Below are 20,601 nucleotides of genomic sequence, written 5' to 3'. Positions count from 1 at the left end.
AAGCCACCCTCCCAACCCAATAGAGGTTATAGTGCCCCTCTACTCGTCACTCATCAGACCCATCATAGAGTGCAATGCCCCATTTGGGATGTACCTTACAAGACACTTCTAACACCTGGAAAGACCACAAAAGTACCTCACCAAGAGGATTACTGGCCTCAAACATATGTCCTATGCAGCCCGACTGGAAAAGCTCCGGCTGTACTCAGTAGCATATTGCTTACTCAGAGGTGATCTCTGCCTGACTTACAAAGCCATGTCCAACTCAGAATTGCTGGACATGCTCCACCTAAAGAAATCCAAGTCACTGTGAGCCACTCGCTGTAGTAAGCTAAACCTGGCCACAACAATAAACAGAACATGCTGGAGGGATAGATTCCTGTCACAGGGACTCCCCATGCTTTGGAACAAAATTCCAAACTACATTAGGCAGAGAGCCCCTCACTAACACTCTTCAAGAGAAACCTTGAGAGTGGATGGGTAACAGAAAATACACCCCTGGGATCACTTCATTTGCTCTTCTTGACAGAGGCTCAGTTAATTAATCAATGGGGTGGTGAAAGCTGACACACTCTGGCTAGGCTTATAAATGCCCTTGGGCAGATAGCCTAGTACCTACCTATGAACCTATAAATAAGTAAATAAAATGTCATAGCCAATACTAAATGGCTTGACCCTGCACTGTGTTATTTGTTGCTTGAGCTGAAATTTGCTGTTTAATCATTTGAGGTGCTTGTTTTTCAGTGATTTATAACATTGCACTTAACTCTGTGGTGGACTACTCCCTAGATGCCTATGAATTTTTTTTTTGTGGGACAGGTTTTATTGGGTTTCTCTTACTCTGTCTTCCTTCCTCATGTGCTTCACAAGAATTGTATACTTTCCAAGATTTACAGCAAAGTGGAGAAACCTAATTCAGAGATAAGAAGTTATATTTTTATTCTAAATTTCTATTGAACATGGATAGCTTTGGCAATTTATTTAGCCCCTCAGCCCATCCGCAAACTCACAGTACTCCTTGCAGTTTGTTGTTTTGGTGTATAACTACATTTTTAGGAATGAAGTAATCTGAATCTGTTCTTGGAACATTTTACATAGCCACACATTTAAAAACTAGTATTTTTTTTTCAGTTTTTCTTCCACCTTTTTGAAGAAAGCATTGTAAGCTCAGGTTTAAGGTAATTGATTCATTTACCAGCCTTGATGAGATGAACCTTCTTGCACAAGCTAGTGTGTTATGATGTTGCACAATGCAGACATCTTCCTTGTTAGCAGTCAAACTACCCTGACATCTTAAGGCACATACCAGTGCTTCTCCAAATTGACTGTCACTAAAGAATTGCTTGCTCCTGTTGAAAAATAAAAAAAGATTTTCCAAGACTGTTGTGCGCTGCTATGAGTATTTTCTCCCTTCTCTGGTGTTTTCAACCACTGGGGTTAGATCATTTCAGTGGGTGTGGGGGTGTAGGGGTTTTGCTGCCCTGTAAAAATCACGTTCTTCAAGTTGTCCCATTACTTTGTGTTGTTATACACAAAGCAGCTTTTGATGCTTTGCGCTCTTGGATTTTTTTTTTCTGAGTAGCTGGCTTTCGATCGGTCATAATGGAAGTGTCTTTGGCACATAACCCATGAATCAGAACTTAGTGGAAAGAATAAATATTCCAGAAGGCATTCACTGTGATTGTCTTTTTCAGTGATGTTATGTTATGAAATCATTTATATGTGCTGTACAGTGTGAGACAAATTATTTGGGAACATTGTTACTCAGAAGTGGAAGCCTCCATTCTAATGGTTATTTAAATTAAATTTTGACAGACCGCAATGGACCAGCTGCATATGCACTTCACGCAGGCCATTCATAACACAGTGTTTCAAGTAGTTCTTGGTTATGTGGAGCTTTGTGCTGGCAATACCGATACAAAATTCCAGAAGATGCAATACAAGGACCTGTGCACGGTAGGTAACATGTAAAACATCTATTTCTCAACATCTTCATTTGATATAAGTAAAGAGGTGGTAGTTCATGTGTTATGTATGTTGAATATTTCTGTTTGTTTTTGTTATAATCATGAGCTTGCTAAACTCGCAAAATGTACATTTCATGATCTACAACCCAAGTAACATAATGATGGTGTGTATTCTGCAAAGTGTAGGACTTTCTCTGCAAATTTTTTTCTTTCTTTTTTTGTACTTGTGTGTCTTTTGTTCATAGCATCACAAATATGGAAATAAAATAATATATTTCAAAGGTGCAATTCTCCATGTCTTTACACCAACCATTTCCTTTTGCAACTTATTTTCCTTCACAGTCCACACATGCATTACTTTTAGGACACACAGGTACAACAGACTCGCACATCAAATTAAATCTACATACACTATTGAAGTTTAGCTGCTAGGCCACAACTTTACTGTACTTCCGCTTTCCAGTTTCCATTGTGTATGTTTGCATCTTCTGATGTGAAGGTGAAGAAAAAGGATCTGATGTTTAAGCAGCTGGGGTGCTATTATATTTAATGTGCGAGTCCACTGCATGCCTGGTTCAATTTTGTAATATATGTAGGGGAATAAGTGAATGTAGATTTAATTTTTTGAATACTAGGGCTACATCCATGTTTGTGGTATAGTGAACTGAACTTTAAATGTTGCAGAACAACATTTTGACATTGTTTTGTCATTGAATTCATCAAAGGATATAAGTATATCATGGTTTTATGTTTGTTTTGTACATAAACTCTAAACTTAAATTTATTCTTACTTTGTGGCAGGTTTTTAAATAGATATTAGACACAGGACTAACTACTTGACTGCGTGGTTTTCATTAAAGTTTTTCTTCTTTTTTTCATTTTGGTGTTTTGGTGAATCTATCCCTTTCTGCAGCATCAGCACTCGCATTACACCTGGTACTTAGTGCGGGCAGACATACCATACTTTGTGTATAGTATAGGTGGGCATGCCACATCGTGTGTGTACTGTACATCCCTTCATATAGTGCTGACATGCGTACCACGCCCTGTGTATAGCATAGATAGGCATACCATGCCCTGTTTATAGTGCAGACAGGCATACCATGCTGTATGTAGATTGCAGATACGTATACCATGCTGTATGTATACTACAGGCAGACATACTGTGTTCTATATATGGTGCATGCAGGCATATCTTGTCCTGTATGGTAGTGCAGGGAGGTATTTCATATGCCTTGTATACTGTGTAGGCAGGCATAGTATTCATTAATGTACTGCTGACGTGCATACCATGTTCTGTGTAATACTGTAGGCAGGCATACCATGCCCTGTAGGTAGTGCAGGCAGACAGGCATGCCATACTGCGTATAGAGTGTAGACAGGCATACCGTGCTGTATGTATAGTGCAGGCAGACATACCGTGCTCTATATATAGTGCAGGTAGGTATATTGTATGCATTGTATATTGTGCACGCAAGCATACCTTGCCATGTATATAGGGCACGCAAGCATACCTTGCCCTGTATATAGTGCAGGGAGACATACACTGCCCTGTATATAGTGCAAGGAGGAATACAGTGCTTTGTGTAATGCAGGTATACATACCCAGTGTATGGTTCAAGCAAGCATATCGTACCCTGCATATAGGGTAGACAGGTATAACATGCCCTCTGTGTAATTCAAGCATGCCATACCCTTTCATATTCAGTTATTCACATCTCCTTCTTGCTGCTGTTATGGAAGGAGACTTGGTTTATAGCTCAGAAAGTACTTCAGCAGAAGAAGGATACAGCGTCTTCCACACATTAAGACCAACAGTAGTATAGACTGACTACAGGTGGAGTTGTCTCAATCTGTGTTAGCAGCAAGTACAACTCTAGATTGACTGAACAAGATGATGCCCTGATGTTCATCCATGTCCAAGTCTCTATAGACAGTGTTCCTTACCATGTATTTGCCAGCTACAGATCACACTGTATGAGCCACAAAGCTTGCATCTCTTACCTAGGCCTATTACAGGTGCTCACCATCCAACCAAATACCCTATTCATGGGAGACTTTAACTACCCCTCATTCATCCTACTTCTCTCTCCTGTTTGCATATGTCACACACACACACACACACACACACACACACACACACACACACACACACACACACACACACACACTTCTCCTTTCTACTTCTCTTTCCCTGCATATCTGTCACACCTTTTCTCTGTCTTCACCCCATGGTATTCTTTCTTGACCTTTCTATATAATGATGTATTGCTATCCCTGTAGCATGAGCCATCTCAGACATTATGGGTACATCTTATCCATAAAGCTCTGCTAAGCATAATAACATTTTTCCATTCATGTGATGTCATTGTTAATTGATTCTTGAGCTAAATGTTGTAGCATATCCTTGTATCTGTAAGTATGTTTTGCTAAGTTCTTATGTGATCCTATTCTCCTGGGCTATACCTGCAAATGGCCCACTGAGATCAGTGCATTACCCCAGTAAACAAATAACAGATAAATAAATAATAAATAATAAATAAATACATACCCCTCTATAGACTAGGAAATGTACCCTGCCTGTAACTTACAGGTGCAACATTTCGTGGGCTTTTATCAACACAGATGCCCTGGACCAAGTAGTGCACTCTCCAACCAGAGTATCAAATGTATTGGTCTTAGTACTCTCCAGCTTGTGAGAGCATTGCACGCCTCCCATATCACATTCTCATTGGTGAAGTCAGACCAAAAAACTGTCTCCCTGGAAATAAAAATCAACCTGGAAAACCCAGATGAACATGTAACAGTTAGGACCTATACTAAAGCAAATTACATCCTGTTTAAACAATGGTTTGCCAAAATTCACTGCTCTTACAAATGCCGACAACACAGCTACCTATTCAGAATTTTTTTACAGAAATCCTGTATAAAAGTGAATGGCTGCATTGAAGCTGCCATACCTACCAGAAGTAAGCCTGGGTCTAACACCAAAATCAAACCACACTGGTGGAATCCTTCCCTTAACAGGCTAAGTAATAAAATAAAAAAAAAATCATGGCCAAAATCAGAAAGAGCAACTCTCAGAGACAAAAGCTCACTGATCCAACTAAACAAGAAACTAAGAGGTCTAATGAAGTCCATCAAGGCCAATTACAAAGTCAGGATAACCTCCCAGGCTAATGGCAATCACAAGGCCTTCTTCAGCTTTGTCAGGAATCTTAAAAGTAACACTCATGCTAAATGGCACAGTCTTCACTGACCATGGTGACATAATGAATCTACTGGCTGATGACTTTAGCTTTACTGTCCACCCCTACTACCCCCTGTGAAATCCATTCTAGCATACCCCTCCCCCCAGCTATTAACAAGGTGCAGGTCCTAGAGGTTCTTTCTAAGGCCAAAACCACTGCTTCAGTAGACCCATACAGTATCCCTGGTTGCCTCCAAAATAGCCTAAAGTATAACCTAGCAAAGACCACTTGAGGCACTCTTCAACTACAGCCTTAAAACAGGTTACATGCCAGGTAAATGGAGGCCCGCAGTCATCCCTCTTCATAAAGGTGGGCTATCAACTAACCACGGGAAATACAGACGCATCAGTCTGACAAGTCTAAATATGCAAAGCCATGGAATGAATTATAATGGAAATGATCAACAAGGACATTGGCAAGCTACAGACACTGGACCCATCCCAGTTTGGCTTTGTTAAGGGAAGGCCTTGCCTACTTAACCTGGTAGATTTCTTCAAGAGGATGGCTATGGATGAGTGGAAAATGGTGCATACTACTTACCTTGACCTGGCTAAGGCATTGAGTACAGTACCCCACTCAGGTATTGTTGTTGACAACCTCTCAGAATTAGGCATAATTCCCTACATAACTCACTGGATTGCTAACTGGCTCTCGGATAGGACCCAAGAAGTTAGGATTGATGAGACCACCTCCATCAAGAGACCAGTCACCAGCAGAGTACCCCGGGGCTCTGTGATGGGTCCCACTCCTGTTTGGCATATACTTTTCAGAAGTCAAGGCTAATGTCAAAGGCCTCTGACTCACTAAGTTTGCAGATGACCATAAATTAGGAGCTGTCTGCAAAGAAATGAATTATAGTGCCCTTTGGGAAAGCGTCCACCTAAGCTAATTACTTCATCGATAAAACACCCTGAAGAGTTGACCCAGTTGGGGTCTGGGAACATAGGTAGGCAGTAATTTGGCATTTGACTGACATGTAACTAAGTAAGAAAATCATTCCATGTCGCCCAACTCATAAGCATGGGTATGGCATCCAGGTCCAAGGAAGTAATGGTACCACTCTACTCAGCCCTTATCTGACCCAACATTGAATAAAGTACCCACTTTGGAATGTACCTAACCAGGCACTTGCAGCAGTTGAAATGCCCTCAAAGGTTCCTCACCAGGAGAATCCAGGATATGAATACACTGTCCTACACAGATTGCCTTAAGCTCCTGCCTCTGTACTCATTCTGTTGCAACTTACTGAGAGATGATCGATGCGTAGCATATAAGGCGTCCTCAGATCCAGCTCTGACGGATCTCTTGCACATCTCTGAGACAAACAACACCAGAAATGCTAAATCTAATGACCTGAACTTTGTCTGCAACATAAGTAGAACCTGTCGGAGGGACCAATATGCATCTAATGGATCGGCGTAACATGGATTAAGCTCCCCATCTATATGGAGCAGAGTTCATCCCTGACCTTATTCAAAAGAAACCTTGATCATTGGCTGGGAAATCACAAATTCGACTCCTGGCCCTGCCCCCGTGTCTTTGATGGAGGGCTAGTCATTGAACGTTCACTTCATGAAACCTTCGAGACGGGGAAATTAGCTGGTTGGCCAACACTTTCTTTTCTCACACATGGCAGTATTTCAAACCCCTTTTTCCCCACTGTAGTGCAGTCTCAAAGTTTGTATATATAGTTGGGGGGGGTGAAGCCTCCCACCTGGGTGGGTTTGAAATTCTACCTTGTGTACGATAGGGAAGTGTTGACCAACTAGTTACTTTCCACATCTCACAGGTTCGATGAAGTGAACATTCGATGAATGAATGTTTGCTGATTTATGTTCAGTGATTAGTTGTTCGATGTTTTGCTTATTCTGACTAAACATAGACCCCTTTGATGGACAGAGGTTGACAGTAAGTAAATGAATCCCCAACTAACTTACACCCCCATATAACCCTTAGCTACCTCTTCAATAACATAACTCACCATATAGGTGCCCAAGGAACTCTGGGACAAAACTGGGTTGGGTTGCACAGCTAGGCTTGTAAAGATTGTGGCGGTCATTAGCCTAGTATGAACCTATTTGTGATGTTGCTTATTACTTTACTTTTTATAGTTTATCTGCAGATGTTCTTCGTGTTTCACTGTTGCAGTCATTACATTTAGGGTAATCTGCTGGCAGGTTGCCCTCAGTCGGCCTGAATTCCAAAGTCTTGGGTCCAGCATCGGTTGCTGTCTTCTCTTCCATGACATTAGGTCATCAGTGGTATAAAACATGCAGCCGACGCCATTTTCTTTAGTCTTTCCTGCCGCACGGTGCCCGAAGCAGAAACATTTCGCAAATGCTGGTCAGCCGACTACTGAAATATTCGAATTTGAGTTTCAGACCAAAGTCTTCAATAAAGTTAAGTACCCCATTGGGGAAACTTTTTTCTTGCTTTTTGCCGATGTCAGAAAAAGTTAATAATTGTATTACTTGTAGGAAGCAAATACATCATAAGGATTTCCATTTATACTGTATTCCTTGCCTAGGCCGTGATCACAACGTGCCTGGCTGTCGGTTTTGTGCTAGATTTAACCAGTGCACTAATAAGCGTCAAAATATTTTTGCATCAAAATATTTTGGAAACAGATTTAACTATCCAGAAATGTCGCCGGATAGCAATCCGACTACTGGAGTACATAAAAAACGCAAAGAAAAGGACAGAGAAAGGCAGTTGAGATCCAAAACCAACGACGAAGCTTCTCCTAAGCCAGTCGCCGGTTCGCCGGTACTCAGTGAGGTGCTTTCGCAGCCCCTGATACCCTCTACCTTCGAGTCGCAGACCTCTACCGACATCCATGTGGAGTCCGGCATGCCGCAAGATACTCAGGGTATTGGACCGACGGATGTATCTCCCTCAGATGGGTCCGGAGCCGCTGAGCAGGCACTGGCTTCTGAGGGTGTATTCAGACCTCAACATTTGTATATCAAACCGACAACAGCTGCAAAACCAAAGACAAAAGCAACTTCTAAGACTAAAAAAACAATGCATGAGCCACGTGCACAGGCCTCTATGCCTACAAAACAGATGATCAAAATGGCTGACGACCTTATTACCTTGATCAGGGGTACCCATCCCCCTCCTGATAAGAGGCCTAGGCAAGACACTGATTATGAATCTTCATATCAGGGTTCTGTTTCTTCTGATCAGGAATTATCTATTCCTCCCTATGAAGATTCTGACGCTGAGGAGTCTTTTCCATCTGCATCTCCTCCTGAGGATTATTCATTTGGAGAAACCTTGCATACTTTGAGGGAGCATTTTCACTGGGAGACTCAAAGACTTCTCAGAATCAAAAAAGAGACTCGGGGATTTCCTTCTTCTCCCTCAGCACAGGCCTTTAGCTATTCCCCTGTTTAGACATTGTGGATGATGTGTTTTCGGAGTCAAGCTTGACCCCTGACTCCTTACCTCCGGCTCCCAGTAAGCCAGGCAGATATTACAGGGTCCCTAACTCACATAAATTTTTATTTAGAAACCCTGCTGCTGATCCTGAAACTATTTCACAGGGTCCAAAGGGAGTTAAGGCCTCAACAGCAAAAAGTCTTACTCCCTCCGACAGAGATTCAAGGGCACTGGACAGATGGGGAAAAAAGGTTTATACATCTGCAACCTTGGCAATCAGGGCCTTAAACTGTCAATTTCATATGCTTAAGTACCAACAACATGTTATGGGATTGCTGAAACAGAAAATGATGTTGATTTCAGAATGTGCAGAAAATAAAGAGTTGCAGGATTTATTGCATGCAGCTGAACAAGTTGGAAAGCATACTTTGCAATGTGGTTTTGATTCCTTAGAGGCCTCCTGCAGGGCTGCAGTTACTGGATCTGTGATTAGAAGGCATGCCTGGTTAAAAGAACAAAATTTGCCTGATCATGTTAAAGCTAAATTGCTAGATGTACCTTTACAGCATGATTCTCTGTTTGGTATTAAGGTAGAAGAGGTTTTAAAGAAAATGGAAGACAAAGCTAAGTCTATGCAAACTGTTAAAGACTTCTTACAAGTGCAACCACCAAGATTCAGTAAACACTGGCCTACAAAAAACTGTTCCTTTCCTTTGTCAGACAGAGCTCAAAGGGGCAAATCCAGATGCTCTAAGGGTTCCAGATACCAGGCGCAAGATTCATACAGGTCAAAGCAATGGGGCGCTTCCACCTCCAAATCTGGAGGAGATAAAGCACAAACCTACAGAAAGCAATCCCAATGACTTCCCTCTGCCTGCACCAATAACTTAGCTTTTGGCAGCACCCATAGGGGGAAAATTAGCACTTTTTGCTCAAAATTGGCAGTTAATAACCCAGGACAAGTGGGTACTAAACATCGTGTCACAGAGATACAGATTCCATTTCCACACTCTGCCAGTGGCAGTTGGTTGGCCAGATCTGCCAAAAAATGAATGGGCAGAGGCACAGAACCAGGTTACAGCCCTCATGGATATGGAGCCATTCAGACAGTACCAGAACAGGAAAAAGGACAAGGTTTTTACTCAAGACTGTTCTTGGTACCCAGAAAGGACAAGAGCTGGTGGCCAATACTGGATTTATCAATTTTGAACACATACCTGGACGTTCCAAAATTCAAAATGCTGACTTTGCAGCAGCTTCTGCCCATGCTGGGCAAGAATGCTTGGCTGGTGACTTTAGACCTAAAAGAGGCATACCTGCATGTCCCAATAAGACAATCGTGCAGAAGATACCTTAGATTCAAGGCTGGCTTAATCCATTACCAATTCTCTGCACTGCCCTTTGGCTTATCTACTGCGCCTAGGGTCTTTACAAAGTGCCTGGCACCAGTAATTGCATTTTGCAGACAAAGAAGTATATAAATATATCCTTACTTGGACGACTATCTCATTCAAGCAGAGAACAAGGACACTCTTCTTCAACACCTGGCTTTTGTGAAAAGGCTTCTACCTTGCCTAGGGTACACAATAAATGAAAAGAAATCACAACTGGTACCCTCTCAAAAGATAACATTCCTGGGTGCAAGCTTGAATACAACTGCCCAGATGGCTTACCTCATGCCAGACAAGAAAAGGCAACTGACTACTTACTTCAAACTGATGGCAACAAAAACCCAGTCTTCTGCAAGACAAATTCTGCAGGCTCTGGACTTCATGGCATCCTGAATCTTACTGATTCCATATGCAAGACTGCATATGAGGAAACTTCAATGGTACCTAAAAAGTTTATGGATTCAGCATTCACAAAGTCTGGAAACAATGAATCCTCTCATTCCCTGACTGCAACAGGAGTTTCTATGGTGGGCAAAGGCATGTCACCAAAACATGGGACGGCCATTCACTCTACCCCCTGCAAGCCAAACCATAACAACAAACACATCAGATTATGCCTGGGGGGCCCACATGGCAGGAAGATGCATTCATGGCATATGGTCACCAAAACAAATGCATCTACATATCAACCAGAAAGAGATGCTAGCTGTTCAAAATGCCCTGACAGCCTTCAAGAACTTACTTCATCCAGAACAACTACTGATAAAGACGGACAACACTACAGTCATGTGGTATGTAAACAAGCAAGGGAGCACACATTCATCCCCCCTTTGCAGATTAGCCATGGCACTGTGGGACACAGCTTTGACCTTCCAAATACATCTTCAAGCTCAATTCCTGCCAGGAAAACAAAACACTCTGGCAGACAATTTAAGCAGAAACCTTATGGATCCCCATGAGTGGAAACTAAATCCACAAGTCTTCAGCATGATAACACAGAAATGGGGGAGCCCAGACATAGATCTATTTGCCTGTCCTCAAAATTATCAATTGAAAAGATTCTGCACAAGGACTTATCACAGATAAGCATGGAAATTGGATGCCCTGTCCTTCACTTGGAAAAACCATGGTCTTTCCTCCTCTGCCTCTTCTCCCCAAGGTCCTCCTAAAAGTCAGACAAGAGAAACCAAGGATGATACTAATTGCCCCGGACTGGCCCCGCCAGTACTGGTACCCAGTCCTAACAAACTTGTCTGAATACCCAGCCTGGACCTTATCTCAAAGACCTCAACTACTATCCCAGCAAAACAGTCAGATCCTGCACAATCAACTACAGACTCTGAACCTTGCAGCATGGCTGATCATGTAGTTATACAAACAACACCTCTCAGTAAAGCTGTGATGGATGTCATTTTGGAAGCCAGAAGGCCTAGTACCAGAAAATCCTATGCTGACAAACGGAGGAGATTCTTTGCTTGGAATCAAGCACAAGGAACTGATACAGCAGAACCAAATATTCCTCAGATATTACAATACTTAACTGAGATGCTTGACAAAGGCCTGTCTTTCTCATCAATCAAAATCCATGCCTCTGCCATTTTGGCTCATTACAATACAGAGCCACCAATCTTTTCTCATCCTTTACTAAAGTAGTATCTTAGAGGAGCCAAAAATTTAAGGCCTCCTAGAAGATCACCATTACCTGCATGGGACCTCAATTATGTGTTGGAAAAGCTCACCCTGCCTCCATTTGAACCAGCTGCTACCACTGATATAAAGTTCTTATCATGGAAAACAGCTCTGCTACTAGCAGTTGCTTCAGCAAGAAGAGTTTCAGAACTACAGGCCCTCATGGCTGTAGAGCCTTTTATCATATTTTACCCAGACAGGGTGTCTCTGAGAACAAACCCTTCTTTTATGCCTAAGGTGGATTCCAGTGTGGCTCTTAACCAAACAATTCATCTGCCAACTTTTTATCCTAATCCGCAGAACAAAGGGGAGAGAATTCTGCATTCCTTGGACGTACACAGACAGCTAAGATTCTACTTGAGCAGGACTAAAGCTCTAAGAAAAACTGATCAATTACTAGTGTCATATGCTGCAGGATCAGAAGGAAAGGCTATTTCAAAGCAAACAATTTCAAAGTGGATAAGCCACTACATTCGTTTCTGCTACTTACACCATGGTAAACCTGTGCCCAAGGGCATTAGGTCTCATTCCACCAGAGCTGCATCTACTTCAGCAGCCTTTCTCAGAGGAGTACCAACCAAAGACATTCTAGAGGCTGCTACTTGGAGTTCTGTTCACACCCTTACAAAGCATTATAATTTGCCTCTCTACTCTAAGTCCAGGGCAGGCTTTGCCACTGCAGTTCTGCAGGGCCTTATAGCCGCACCTAATGCTGTTTAACTCCAGCCTCCCACCCATGGCTTTGGGATTCTACCCAAATGTAATGACTGCAACAGTGAAACACGAAGAACATAGTACAGTTGTGTACACTTACCATAAATGTAGATGTTTGAGTGTATTCACTGTTGCAGTCCAGGTTACCCTCCCGCCATCCCCCTGTCATTCTGGAGTTTATATTTCCTTCTCTATCTTCTACAACCTGTGTGGTGTATTTGCTTGTAGATGAAGGTAAAGTTTATATTGATGCATGTATATATATATATATATATATATATATATATATATATATATATATATATATATATATATATATTGTACACAACTGTACTTTCTTTAACTCTGTAATTAAGTAGATACCATTTCAGTTGACTCATATCTGACTGGAACATCCATTACCTGGTATCCATTACTGGGTTAGACCACCAGTGTTAAGGAATGCAAAGCATGATATATTTTTTTACCTGGATTGGTTAGCTGTCTGACACTGGCTTTTCTTGCTACAGCAGTCACTTCTGTACCACACTTGACACACTGTCTGTGTGTTCTAACTGCTGTCTCTTCACCCTGTTGGTGGTATGGAGGTTGAAGTTCTGGACACTGTATTGATAGAGATTTTGCATTGTTGTTCCTACAGTGTGACAACACTGACATGCAGTAGAACAACATTTTGTGCAGCTGTTCCCACAAATGGCTTCTTAATGTTTGCCACTGCCACAGTCTCTGTTTTGCAGTTGTGGCACAGTGTTGTGTCCTCTCTGTATTGAGCTTGGTCACTTTCCGCTATGGCTCTCAGTCCTTCCCTCTGGAAAGATTGTAGCAGTTTGCTGCTTGGCATTTCCCTTTCACTGGTTTACCTGATAATGCTCCTATCCCCAAATGTATTTGTACCAACCTCTCAGTTACACACATACAAAAAGGAGAAACTTCCCAAGACAAAGGATTGATTTTAAGAGGCAGTCATAAGTGTTTTGACCTTCATTGTCTTGTGCCTCAGGCACATGACAGTTAGAGAAGAGGAACTTAGTGGCCTGGAAAGAAGCTGTTTAAAAATGCTACCTGATGCTGCTGTCAAAGCTTGGAATATATACCATATCTTACCAAGTTTCATACAAGTGGAGCTGATGAACCTAAACTCTTCTCTTAATATGGCTATGTGAGACATGCTACAAGTTCATATGTTTTAATCTTTCATAATAACTTAAATTTTCACATCCATGGATCCCCCTTGGTAAATTTCTCATTGTACTCTTTCCAGTTTACTTATGCTTATTTTCTTATAGCTCTAGTTTAGGTGTAAGGTAATGTGCAAACAATAATTTCCTAGACTTTATAAATATTTTCTACAGACTAGAGTTATTTGTGTGGGAAAGAGATTCCCGGTACAAGTATAAAAATGCATCAAGGCTCAGAACCTTCTAAGCTGTTACCGGCAGACATCAGCCATTAGAAGAAAAAAAAACTTAAGCATATGATGCCCGTTTCTGTGTCCAGGAAGAAAGAATGGATTGATTTTTCTCAGGGGTTATTTAAGGCAGTTATGTCCCTGAAGCCTCCTTCCTTTGTTACCCAGATTTCTCAGGCTACACCACACAAATAGGCTATGGATGTTTCCTCTTCTGAAGAGAAACGACTCTCTTGACTACTGTTCCCAGCACCCCCTCTCTCTGGATTCCCCCTTGGAAGAGGCCTCCTTTGGAGGAAACTTGCAAAGCATGATGAAGGATTTCGAATGGCAACCTAAACAGGTGTCAGAGGTGCAAACGAGATGCTGCAACTTATTAGAAATGGGTACTTCTGCACATCTTGCAGTTCCCTCAAGTGCTAGATGCTTATTGGGACCCACTTCAAGCCAACTCTTCTACTTCTGACTCTCAACTTCCTTCTCCAAAAATGCCAAACAGGTTCTACAAAGTTCCTGACAAACTAAAGCACATCCACAAAAAACAGCTTACAGTATCCCTGGCCTCAGACAAACCTTTCAAACTGATTCCTAGTGCTAATATTCTCCCCAATGACAAGGACAGTTGAGCAATGGATAGGTGGGGTAAGAAAGTATATACTTCCTCCACCTTGATTTTTAGAGCCAACAAAAAACTCAAATTACTAAATTCTTGCTGTCTGTGCTACAGTCCTTAAGTAAGACCATCACAGTGCCCCAGACACCTGAATCAAAACAGCATATGTAATCCCTAGTGGCCCAGGCCTCACAAATAGCCAGGCACAGTATTAAATACAGTTATGCTGTGGATGCTCCTTCCAAGGCAGCTGCTATTGGGTCTGTTATCAGGCGGTAAGACTGGCCTGGTGGTCAACCTAGTTCAGAAGATTTTAAGTCTAAAATTTTATATTCCTCCTTGGATAACAACCTTTTATTTGGCTCACAAACTGCCAGCCTTCTCAAGGCATTGCAGGAACAAGGCAAGACAATGAAATATTGCCATCAGATTCTTCTGTCTACATTTCCAAGGTGCCATAGAAAATATCCTGCAAAATGTACCTCCTTTGCCATCAGGGATTCTAGAACCTACGATAAACAAAGGAAAATTTGTATGAAAAGATTCCCAGACAAAACTCAGAGGGATACTCCTCCCAAGAGGCCCCAGTTTAGCGGTATGCCCCTGTGGCTATGTTCCATCTGACATCTCCGTTGCTTATTTTAAAGCTGTCTCGCTATGTTAAACCCATTTAACATAGTGAAACAGTAAAAAGTGACGGAGATCTTGCTTTCTCCGTTGCTTTTGGCCACAGCTCTGATGTACTGCGTAGGCATCAGTACATCAGAACTACCGCAGATCTGAGACAGCTGCGGAAGGGCAGCAAAGGGGCATTATACAATGCCATTATTTAAGAAAAGTAATTATTTCTTTTCTTAAATAATGTCATAGTATAATAGCAATAACCCACTTCTGGGTGTGGGTAATGCCGGAATTACCCGGTTGTCTTTGTTTGGTCCCTCAGGCTTCACCCTCGGGACCAAACCACCGTGGGTAAATCCACATTACCACCAAGCGTGATTATTGCTATAATATTACATCTCTTCTGGGGGGAGCTTACTTACCTATTCAAACTAAGCCCCTCCTAGCTGACCAGTCTCAGTCCTCAGTTTCTTCAGGCCGCTGATGGGTGTGGAGATAATCTGAGGATCTCACACGTATGTCAGATTTTATACCCCTAGGCTGATAAGCTGAGATAGTCATCCAGACTTGCTCCTTCAGAAGGTGAAGCTTTGGTGCCTCGGCTGGACATCCGTGAGCTACAATGCATCTGTCACAAATACTACCACAGTGATTAGTAGGACATCTACTTTTGTGGTAAGTTCTTACATAAATGTACTGTCTCATAATTTTCATTTATTTCTGTGTAACTTGCTCCTTTCCTTTTCTGAAGATCCCTCTTTCAGTTCTTTTCTCTCTTATAATATTCAGTACTTCAAATACAGTTGATTTAGACTTTGATTTCCATTTTCTAGTAATTGCTTTTTCGGCAGCCAACAAAATTAAATTTAATAAGAGCAATTCAGATCCTGTGTCCCAGCTCAGAAGAATACCTTTGATAGTAGACAAAACTGATTACATTCTTCAGATGTCCAGTATGTTGTAGAACTTTAACTGTCACCTATCCATCAATGAAATCATTTTTGCATGCAAGAAAATTGATTTCTCTTTAGAAGATTCATTGATGCAAGATGTTATTACTGCTGACCATTTAAGAGTATCTCCGCGTTTCTAAACTTTTGATATCACCCATTTTTGGCATCCCCTCAGGTTCATTAGGATATTAGTAACCCTCCTTTTATAGTTTGATTGTAGCTGCCCATGGTTTCAGAACTTACCCACTTGCAGTGTACATTGACCATCCTTTGAAACATACTGTCCCTTTCACCAGTCATATACTTAAAGACTTTTGGGATTTCCTGTCCAAAGTCAAACAGCATTTGTATAGTGAAATGTCTAGTTTAGTGACCATGGATGTGGTAAGCCTTTTCACCAATATACCAAATCCTTTTCGCTTTGAATTTTTCCAAACAGCCATTTTAGAACTCACTAATTTTGACAATGATCTTATTAATTTCATTTTCTCCCTTATGGAAATTTTATGCAACAGTTATATTTTCTTTGAGGGAGAATATTATCATCAAGTGTGGGGGGGGGCAATGGGTGCAGCTTGTGCCCCCATATATGCCGTTTTGGTCATGTATTGGTGGGATAAAACTTACATTTTCAGTTCTCCTTATTCTGACTCCTTGTACTTATAATATTTGGATGATATTTTTATCTTTTTGAACTCTCAATCTGAAGGGATTCCCGATTTTGTTACATTTTTGAACACCACAATTTCCTTTCTCGGGTTTACCTGCTCATACACAAAGGAAGAGGTTAACTGTTTAGATCTCAAAATCTGGAAAGGCAAGTTACACAACAGTTTCCAGTCTTCTATTTTCAGGAAACCCACCATCTGAAGTAGTTAACTTCATTTGTCCATCACCCTGTGGGTATCAGATCCATATCGGATCCGAGACGGCAGTTTCAAACAGCTAAGATCCGAGCTCCAAGCTCCTCCCCTTACCCATAATCCCCATTCCATCCCTCTCTGACCTCAGATCTCGTTTGCCGCGGTTCAAGTCAGCAGCTCTGAACAAGTTCCAGGCGTGGGAGTAGAACACTTTGTGAGAAAAATCTTTCTTTTCTTTATACCAGTAAATATTTTGTGTGTGTGTTGCCCCTTAGATAGTTTCCAGTTGTTAACTGTGTTTGTAGTTAATTTTTTAGTGAAATTACCTCCCCCGTGTGTGTGAAGGTGTGTCTGTCTTTGGGCCTAGTGTAATTGTCTGTCATGTCTGAGGCCCCTAAAGCCTTCTTTTCTAAATGCACTGAGTGTGGCCATAAGCTGTCATCAGTGGATGGCCACACTCGGTGTGTTATCTGCCTTGGGGTTGACCACCTCTCCTCAGGCTGCACCATTTGTGCAGCCTTCAACCCCAGGGCTTTGAGGGCAGGAGGTCGAAGTTGATTCTGGCGGGACTGTTGCCTCCGGACTCGACTTCGTCCTCCTCTTCCTCCGTGGCACCTGCCACGGCCGCGGCAGTGCCACCTTCCATCCCTGCTCCCCTGGCCGGGACTCACCCTCCCACCTCAGGCCAGGAGGAAAGGGAAGCTAGGAGGGAGAGGAAGAAAGAGAAGCACCATAAGCGGCGGGCCGAGTCAAGCAACCAGCTTCTCCCAGGGCCTTCGGGACTTCTCCTTCCCGGCTCCATTCACCCTGTTTTTCCCCGGAGGAGGAGGAGACCCGGCCGCCTTTGAGGTCATCGAGGTGGCACTCCCAGCCCGCCTTGGTGGCCTCCTCTAGGTCAACACGAAGCTTGTCTGATGCAGACATGGACCGGATGATGCATAGGTTCCTCCAGGCCCAGCTGCAAATGGGAGTGCTCCTGCCTCCCCCCCCCCCCCTCCGGGTGGGAGCTCGACCCCCTTTTTCCCCCCGATTGCTCCTTCTCCGATCCACTTCTGGGGTTCGGAGCCTTCGGAGCCGGGTAGCATGGGAGCCGGGGGAGTTTCGGCGCCGATAGTACCTCGTACTTCAGCGCCGACGGCACCCTCGAGTTTGTCAGGTCCGTTTTCAGATCCGAGCTCTCGGAGAGCTCAGCTTTGGATCCGGAGGTGTCAGTGTGTTTTCGGCTCTGTCTCGGTTGGAGCATACTGGCCCTTCGGATCCGATTGCTTCGGCACCGGCTCTGATCCACACATCGGATCCGAGGGGACTGCTCTCGGATCCCAGAGAGAGCAGTTCTCCCTCGGCATTCGATGTCGTGGAGAGGGTATTGTCGAGGGATTCGAGGCCCCAGGTTCCTGCTACGATTCCACCCTGCACTCCCTCTCAGACGGGCCTACCTTCCATCACCCGGCCCCAGGGACAGCCTGCGCCTACGTCCCAGATAGTTCCCTTGGAGGAACAGGATGTGGTTGGTGAGGCCTCTTCAGACAGCCCCCCCCCCCCCCGAGGAGGCTCCTCACAAATGTAAGTGCAAGAGGAGGCACTTGGACTCACCTGAGTCTTTGACAGAAGACACTGACTTGAAGGAAGGGGAAGGTTCCCCAAGGTCACCCCCCGAAGACGTCTCCTTTGGAGACATCATAGAAATGCTTCGAATTAGAGGGGGGTGGTCAACCCAAAAACCTTCCTCTGATGAGTCTGTGTTTCTGGATGCATTTGCCGCAGGCCCATCTACCTCTTGGATGTCCCCTCCCGCCAATCCCCTGGTAGACCTGATTACTACCAGGGCATGGAAGAAGCCGGACACTGTGGAGCCGGTTCCAAAGAGACCGGATAAAATTCTCAGCCCCCCTTCTGATAGGACATGTTGGAGCAAGGGTGCTCCTGTAGATGCCATGTTGGTGGCGGCCGCCACCAAACAGGAACTAGCCCAGGAGAGTTCCTCGATCCATCCTCCAGACAAGGAGTCTCGGACGATGGACCGCCTGGGGAAGTGGATGTTTGCTTCAGCACCTTCTCTGTAAGGTCGCTGAATTATATGGCACACGTGATACGACTCCAGCGAGATCTCATCAAAGAATACGCCGGGTCGCCCCCAGAGTCCATGTCAGCGGAGGATAAGAAAGTATTCTCAACCCGAATGGCCACTCTCAAATCCATTGCGAACACCTCTATGCGTCTTCTCTCCCTTGCTACGGAAGGAGCCGCTAGAGCTAGCGGAGCAGGCATTGTCTTATGACGGCATGCTTGGCTCTGCCATTGTGATTTTGCGGAACCCTTCAAGGTGTCCTTCGCTAATGCCCCGTTTGACGATTCTTCGCTATTTGGCAAGACCGTACACGACATGCTGGTCCAGAGCGAGAAAGACGGGAAGACGTTGTCTGTCGTCTGAGTCCGCTTCTCTGCTCCCCAGAGGTCCTTCTCTAGGAACCAAAAGGGACAGAAGAAGATGTGATTCCGGAAGTCTCAACAGCCCCGTTTCACTCCAGACCCCTCGTCCTTCAGAGGCAGAGGAGGACAGGGTGAACGCCGGCCCAGAGGCAGAGGGGGACCGAAGAACTTTGGGTCAAGAGAACCCTTTTCTGATCGGCCCACGCAGCAACCCTGAAGGGTTACCCGACTGCTCCACTCTGGAGGCAGTCGGGGGGCGTTTCTCGAGGCACCTAGCAGCTTGGGAGTCCATTACAACAGATCGCTGGGTGCTTCGAATCATATCCAGAGGTTACAAGATCCCCTTTCTCAATCTCCCTCCCAAACCCCGGAGCCTCCCCGATGTTCCACCCAATCAAAGGGAGGCAGCAGCCGCAGAAATACTCCAGCTGCTAGAAAAAAGAGCAATCCAGCACGTCCCCCCAGACCAATCCGGATCGGGCTTTTACTCCAGGTTCTTCTTGGTGCCAAAAAAAGACGGGGGACTTGAAACCAATCCTCAACCTGTCATTTCTAAACCTGTCAGTGGCCAAAGAAAAGTTCTGGATAGTCACCATGCAATCCATTCTCCCACTCCTGCAGGAGAACGACTGGATGTGCTCTATAGACCTCAAGGATGTGTACTACCACATTTTGATGCACAGGTGATCCAGAAGGTTTCTCCGCTTCCGGCTAGGTGCCAGCCACTACCAGTTCAGGGTCCTTCCCTTTGGTCTCACCACAGCCCCCAGGGTGTTTGCCAAAGTCTTGGCAGTTGTAGCGGTCCACCTGAGACTCCAGGGAATACAGGTCTTTCCGTACCTGGACGACCGCCCCCACCAGGCATCTACTGTGCTCAGCCAGAGATTACTTCCTCCACTTGGCCTCGCAACTGGGAATCACAATCAACATCAAAAAATCTCTTCTTCAACCAACCCAGATTTTGGACTTCATTGGGGCCAGATTGAACACAAGCCTTTTGCAAGTCTTTTTAACTCTGGACCGGCTTCGAACACTAAAGCTCCACGTGCTGGCCCTTCTACACTCCCCGGCTCCTCCAGCGGAATTGGTCCTGAGGGCTCTGGCTTCTATGGCGGCACAATCAACCTGCTACCCTTAGCATGCTTGAACATGAGGGGACTACAATGGACCTTGCAGGTCCAATGGCCCATCCTGCAACATTCACTGAGCTCACCCATTCCCCTCAGCAGGGTTACTCTGGTGGCTCCAGTCCCCGGACCTCCAGAAAGGGTGCCCCTTCTCTTTGTCCCCTCCTCTAACCACGGTGACCATGGACGC

At 44.1% G+C, this 20,601-nt stretch overlaps 1 protein-coding gene across 2 annotated transcripts in view; it reads left to right on the top strand.

Moving 5' to 3' along the window:
• The window catches only part of VPS50 (VPS50 subunit of EARP/GARPII complex), a 2,487,651-nt gene that overhangs the window by 1,251,331 nt on the left and 1,215,719 nt on the right, over positions 1 to 20,601 (top strand). For both annotated transcript variants that reach the window (XM_044067641.1, XM_044067642.1), the window contains exon 12: positions 1,816 to 1,956. In XM_044067641.1, the coding sequence (XP_043923576.1) occupies positions 1,816 to 1,956 (141 nt within the window). The remainder of the gene's footprint in view (positions 1 to 1,815; positions 1,957 to 20,601) is intronic.

The sequence above is a fragment of the Protopterus annectens genome, chromosome 3.part1 (genome assembly GCF_019279795.1).
Source record: "Protopterus annectens isolate FY-2018-M chromosome 3.part1, PAN1.0, whole genome shotgun sequence".
NCBI classification, from domain to species: domain Eukaryota; kingdom Metazoa; phylum Chordata; order Ceratodontiformes; family Protopteridae; genus Protopterus; species Protopterus annectens.
The sequence above is the reverse complement of the archived record's forward strand: the minus strand, read 5'-3'. Positions and strand labels throughout refer to the sequence as shown.